The sequence below is a fragment of the Gossypium arboreum genome, chromosome 3 (assembly GCF_025698485.1).
Source record: "Gossypium arboreum isolate Shixiya-1 chromosome 3, ASM2569848v2, whole genome shotgun sequence".
NCBI classification, from domain to species: domain Eukaryota; kingdom Viridiplantae; phylum Streptophyta; class Magnoliopsida; order Malvales; family Malvaceae; genus Gossypium; species Gossypium arboreum.
In genome coordinates, this window is record NC_069072.1 from 17,660,976 (window position 1) to 17,667,767 (window position 6,792).

The window sequence follows — 6,792 nt, forward strand, 5'->3', positions numbered from 1 at the left end:
TTTGGAATAAGAAAAGGAATTGACCAAAAACATATGATTATTTAGTAACAATGGGTACAAATATAATGTTCTCATCTACAGATTTTTTGTGAATAGGAAAGAAAATAAGTAGGGAAGGAAGATCTAATAATGAATCTAGGTCAGGTTTTCGAGTAATGGCTGTACCTAATGAGAAGTTGAATTTATCGCTTTATAGTACGACTTCTCCGCCCTTGAAAACCGCGTTTGGAATATTGTCCATTCCCTTTTACATCTCTCCCTTACCTGCCAATGGCATCCAGTCCAATATAGTGATTATCACCCACACTTTTGCATAAAAGTAACTTAAAATGACTACTAACAAATTTTAACTTTTAATTGATGGAAGAATGTAAGACAGCAATAGTGCATACCCCTTGCCATGGCGCCTTCCCGTTTTGTGACTCTCCCTATCAAAAACAAATTGTAAGTGTTTATTATGAAAGGAAAAGTGGGAAGATAGAGGGAAAGCTCTCAGTACCTGGTTCCCAAGAGAGGGAACAGATTGATGAACAATCCACTGAGCATCTACAACACCGATCTTCTCATGGGCCGGCTGTTTTCAATAGATATATCCCCACTTAGTGAATAGTAATCCAGTAATGAACAAAGAGATCTTTTCTAAAAGTATGTTTGGGGAAAACAAGGAGAGATTAAAGGACATAACAATATAATGCGACAGAGCCAGAAACAATAGGATGCTAACCTCTACACATTTTCTGAGGGCAAAATCAAGACCCCAACCATGGACTAAGTCATTCTACAAATTATCCAACAAAAACAATAGAGTGAATATGCCAAGAAAACAATGGGGAAAAGAGCAATGTTAAAATGAACAAGCTAAGAACAACCTCCATACCTGAATCATATGCCATACACACCGCCATGCGTCACGTGAGAAAACAGGAGCCATTATCTCCACAAACCTACATTCACGAAAGAGAAAAGGATACTTAATTTTTAAAAAATCTACGGAGATTTAAGGCATGATATATTAAAACGACAATGCTCAAAGCTATACATACGCTGCACAAGGAGGAACATGTGGATGATTGCACCAACCCGGTTTCTCCTCTGTTTCCCTGAACCAAAATTCAAAAACAAAAGAAGTTATTTTATCATTCAATGAATTGATCCAACTTCAATGATTCCGGGGCCTAATGTTTCTTACTTGTGAACTTCACGATCTCCTCTCCTTTTTGTCATTTGCCAGGTTAACCCTTTATTCGGTTCCAAACCAGGCTGTGAAACCTCTAGTCCGTGCTTCCTCACCAGTTTGATGTATCTGAAAAGTGAAATAAGTAGAAACTACTTTTAAAAAAATTTCATTTTAAAGGAAACAGGTTAAACAAACAATTTGTTTGTCCAAGACTAACTCTTCTGCATTGAAATGCTCAACCCCCAAGTCCTCATCCCAGATGAATATGTAGTCATATGGAGCCACGATATCAGGGTGCAAAAACCTCTTGGCATACCACCTAGGTAAAAATAAAGTAAAAAATTATACCAGTTAAATCTTTAAAATCATTAAACAATCCAATAATAACCAGTCATTGCATCCAATCCTGCCAGCAAAAGGACTTGAATTTGAAAATCTAAATTAACTACTTACCATTTAGTCTGCCTCCGAACACTCACATGTATTGCCTGCTTTGACCACTCAAACTCATCCCATTCAGTTGTTTGACCATCGTAATGAAAGAGAAGGATGGTAAAATTCCCTGAAAACTGTTGGAAGCACATTTAGTCACAACATGCAATGTGCACCACACAATCACATAAGCATCAGAAAATGCCATCCCCACCTAAGCATCCTACCTATCTTCCAGAAATGACTCCAAGAAGATGTGCATGAGGATGCATGTTCACACAGGCACTCAGGCACAAACTCAATCATACTTAATGCAGACATATTCATAGGTGCACACACACACAAATATATAAAGACAATGATACCTTTTTAACTGCAGCATCAATATTCTTTCGTTGATTATAGCCAACAGTAAATGTGACAAGATACTTTGGAGTGCTGGTCAAGTCCTGCAGATGCCAATACTGTCAAAACCGAAACCCGAGGAAAAGAAAAGGCCACAGTATGTTTTATTCTTATCATATTTAGTTCTTCGTTAAATCTATGGACTGGTACAAATAATAATGGTTTTTATCAAGTGAATGGAGATTAACAATGCAAACAACCTCTCAGACACTAAAATCTGCATTTCTGAGATCCTGAAATGTATTAGGCATTTGAAAAGGTTTTATGCTTTAGGAACAAAAGATGCAGATATTATTTCACCCTATAGCACCGAAACTCTTGCTTCCTTGACGTTAATTAACTAATCCCCTTTTCCTTCTTTCCAGGCTCGATGAGAGTGAGTTATTTCATATATCCAGGTTCACTGGCTATTGGCTAAGATACCAAAATACATCACTACTATTCCCCTCCGCCACCCCAACCCCTTCCCTTTATTATGTATCAAACATTCAACAATTCCACATTTATTCAGTTGTTTCAGTTAGAATTTAGCATACACCCGGTAGGTTTTGTAATAAGAGATGTTTCCAAAAGTTTTAGAAGTGATATATCATTTCTAAAACTTATTCGGTCTAAACCAAAGCAATTTATCTTTACAGACCAGAGATAAACTTATTCATGTGTGCATTAGAAAGTTGAAAGGAATTCAGGGTTCAAGTAAACACACCTCATTCGGCTTGCCCCACAATCTGCGTAAGTATAAGTCTGATTCAGCTTTAACAATTCCAGGTGGTAGTCTTTCCGCACCTCGAGGATTTGATGGGACCCAAATCTGCATCAGTCATAAAGGAAGCATAAGAACTTGGCATATTAGAGTAGCACTATATAATTCGGGTCCTACAAAATCATCAAACATAAAAATCACATCATTTAGGAACATGGTGATAGTAAGAGATGAATCCAATGATGCATCTGGTTATGCGAGAAATTGCATATAAATATAGATGAAAAATGCAAATGTTCATTCAAGTATTGAAACATGCTGGGCTAAGAACAAGCAATAGGTGCCAATTTTTTTTTCAAAATAGTGTTCATTCAGTTTTCGAATGGATGTATTCTAGAGGTAAACCAAGGCATATATGTATTACCATGAGAACTATCAGGTTTATTTTTGCATGAAATGGAACAGAAAATGCTCCTACATTCAGGAGCTTGAATGACATGTGAACCACACTATCCTTGTTTCCCCGAGGAAAAACTCCCACTCCCTCTTTAAAACTTCAAAGAATACAAAATGTCATGAAAAAAACTATCCAATGAATTCTACTGTCCCCTCAAATACCAAAACTTTGGTAAACAGGTAATACCAGAAAAGACCAGTCAGGTATTGAAACTTTACAGGACGATAATCTCCCGAAGATACCTGAAAACTGCTGTGAAAAACTATCCAGAACCTTATTCCACAAATTTTATTTACTAACGTTAAGCATTAAGAGATTTGGTTCAATGAACCTGTATCTCCAGATCCAGTAAAAATACCTTCTTTGATGTGGCATTAGCAGAGCTTCTATTATTATCAATCGGATGCTGCAAAGGAGTTGAGCCTGAGGGGACTGAGTTGGTATATTCAGTGTATTTGATATCAATGGTCGTAAGAATGCCAGATGATATATTGAACTGCCAAATTCAGACAGCACAAAAGTTCCATTACGCAGATGAGAAAGATCATTATTGCTAGATGCATAATAATGAAAATAAAATTAAAAGGGGGAAATGGTTTGCCTACCTTTGTTAATGACAATTTTGGGAAAGATAATCCAATTAAGAAGCCAAAAACTACTCCAACAAATGTTGTCACAATAAGCCTCATGCTCTCATTTGGCTTTCTACTAACCGTACTGCAGTCACCAAGATGGAATAAAAGTTAAATAACTTCCACATCTAAGTAACCTTTTCTATAGATATACACAATAAGACACAATATAAACTTTATTCTTTTTAATTAAAAGGGCGCCATAAGTCATGCACCTGCGTGTAAAGATCCCCATTCTATTTAAAAATTCGTCTGAATTGTATATTCACAACAAACTATGGGCAATTCAGATTGCAAGAGGCTTTGAGCATTAATTAGCAGGCATTCAGTTGCCCATTCTCCATGAAACAAAGAGAGACCCTCAGCAAAAGGACCTGAATAACAAATTTTATTATTAAAACTAAAATGATGAAGCAAAACAATAGTTACAGTTAAAAGAAACCAAGATGCACACCAACAAGAACTGAGATTCAAACAGCAACTTCATGGGAATGGCACCTAATTCCAAGCTGATATCCTAGTTGAATCAATTTTACCAGTTTATGCAGACAGGAAAAGACAAGCTAATTACTCCGGCCTTTAACACTTAACCCAAGGATCTTATTATATTGTAAAAAGATGTAAGAATCCCCATAAGAAGCGTCTAAGAACCTCTTCCACATAACGCAACAAAGTAAGCAACCATGTGCTATCCCCTGGACAAAAGATCACGGTCGCCGGACAATCACAAAACCAGAGAAATTCCTATCATAAATTCTATTAACTCCATAATCAAGTAGACATGTGTCTTTCCCTTCTTTTCTTTTTTAACTAATATCCTACAATTGTAGAATTAAAAAACTGCAATACCGAGATTTTATTTTATTTTAGTTAATAGCATAACCGTGCCTTGCTCAGGTTGAAATATAATACTGAACAAAATGACCAAAAACATAAACCTGACCTCAAAGTTTGCTTAAAATCAGGTTTTATTCCTTTAAAAATCTCAGATTCAACTCCTTTCCTTTTACTTTTTTTTGGTCCAATAAATTTCAAACAATAAATAAAATTTATTAACCAGATAAAAAAGAAAAGAAAGTAAGTACGAGCAAAAAATGGATACACTAAAATAACGAATCAAAGATTCAAAATCTAATTAGAAAGGTTTAAAATAATTGAATGATTATATAGGCTGCAGGTGAGACGATGAATTTCCTCGAGAAACAAACGGAAAACTAAGCTAAATGAAAGAAAAGAAACTACAAATATTTACTTACCTGAATGGAAAGATAATTGAGAACAACTGAAAAGGATCTGATGGAAACTGAAACTGTATTTAAAATGGCTCTAAATCACGAGAAAAATCACCTTCTCCTCTTTAACTGAAAATATGCAAGAAATAAGTTTATGCTTCTCTCTCGAGAATTGAGAGAATTGAGAGAACGAACTTCTTGATTGCCTTACTAACAGAAAAAAAAATATAGAAAACGTGAAGGAAAAAAGACCTGAAACTGAACGATGAATTTCAGTTTCCCGGGAAAAAAATTAAAAAAAAAAAAAAAAGAATTCTATCCTTTTTTTCTGTACTACTTTTTGGTAGAAGAAAAGAAATCGTAAGATTTTAAAAAATCTGGGGAAAGAAACAGAGAAAATGAAGGAAAAAGAGAGAAGATATTAGAAAAATGTTTCTACTGTTTCTAAGTTTTGATGAGCAGAGATTGAAATTAGAATTTGGGTTCTTATTTTTTTCGCTATATAAATATTTAAAAGAAAAATGTAGTTAATATGTAAATAGTACCCTGGAACAAAGTTAAAAATATATATTAGATGAATGGGTAAATGGACAGGTGCAATGGGGGAGGTTTTGACATTCAAATTGCCAGCCCCCAACTGAAACTTCCTAGATTTCCTGCCAACTAATTTTCTTAACCGTCTTAAATTTACTCTTCTCATTTTTGTTTTGGGTGTAGGTGTAATCGGATAAAAGCGTGTGAAGGAACAAATGAAAAAAAGTTACGCATGTGCCTTTCCTTTGCCTTTATATAAAATAAATAAATCAAAAAATATAATTCATGTTCAATTTTTTAATCAATAAAAGCACTTTATTAAAGTTTTTTAAATGGTAAATATTACTTTAAGTATTGCCTTTACGCACCCATCAACCGGACTCTTAAATCAAATTTGAAATTTCATTCCGTTTTTTATTAGACTTAAATCTAGAGCTATAAATGAATAGCGCCTTTTTTTTTAATTTTCATAGGTCTCGATTATGAAAATAGTAAATAATAAATAAATTCCAAAGAAAAACAAAATAAAAGCAATTTATTGAAGTTTTTAAATGGTAAATAATAAATAACAAATAAATTCTAAAAATATATATGCGTGTAATAAAATTTAAACTCAAAACACCGAATAAACACTCTCTTTTACTACTGATTGAATCACTGATGTCATAGTAAATAATTTATTTTTGTTGAGTAACTTTCCATTGTCTCATTAAAAGGGATAATCGAATATTTATATACATGATTATTGTTTGTGGAATTGATGTTCTTAGTAGACTCTATGCATGTAGGACACATGTACTATTTTAGGCTACTTGCTAGACTTCGTGTCCCCCATATATGAACTCGGATATATGCGATTTGAGACAGCGAGCTTCCCTTGTGAGCTCCCCCTGTGAACTTTCAGGTCGCGGGTTGGCGACCTAGACCTTATCTAATTCTTAGGTTGGTGATTATAAGTACATAACAATCTAATCCTCCCTATTGGGTCTAAAGAAGGCTATAAAGTGGCACTCCTTAGAGCCATCACTTCTCATTTATATAGCCTTGCTGAGTACGCAGCAACTACTGGGACATGACGTTAACTTTTCCACGTGTACGAATGGATCGCGTCTGTTTGTATCTGACCATTGGTGTTTCTCGGTCATTTGAACTGTCAAAACGCGGGGAAGAGAAACTTATTTAAAAGAGGTTTTTGGGAACCCTAAACTCACAATCTTAAC

The 6,792-nt window shown here is 34.7% G+C and overlaps 1 protein-coding gene across 1 annotated transcript; it reads right to left on the reverse strand.

Moving 5' to 3' along the window:
• LOC108454252 (uncharacterized) lies at window positions 1-5,691 on the reverse strand. Its single transcript, XM_017752652.2, has 15 exons — window positions 5,063-5,691; window positions 4,022-4,180; window positions 3,780-3,891; window positions 3,533-3,670; window positions 2,721-2,825; window positions 1,975-2,058; window positions 1,631-1,746; window positions 1,395-1,496; window positions 1,190-1,303; window positions 1,044-1,100; window positions 878-944; window positions 725-778; window positions 500-574; window positions 393-428; window positions 1-264 (listed from the first exon to the last, which is right to left on the reverse strand). The coding sequence occupies exons 2-15, from the start codon at window positions 4,039-4,041 to the stop codon at window positions 166-168; spliced, it is 1,179 nt and encodes a 392-aa protein (XP_017608141.1). The 5' UTR covers window positions 4,042-4,180; window positions 5,063-5,691; the 3' UTR covers window positions 1-165.
• Between the last annotated feature and the right edge of the window lie 1,101 nt (window positions 5,692-6,792).

Bases quoted from the DNA above. Each gene is read 5' to 3' on its own strand.
- LOC108454252 (XM_017752652.2), bottom strand. From the start codon at position 4,041: ATGGGGATCTTTACACGCAG. The intron at 2,826-3,532 runs GTATTTTTACTG...TGACTGATGCAG, and splicing joins CTAATGCCACATCAAAGAAG to ATTTGGGTCCCATCAAATCC. The intron at 779-877 runs GTATGGAGGTTG...GATAATTTGTAG, and splicing joins GTGTATGGCATATGATTCAG to AATGACTTAGTCCATGGTTG.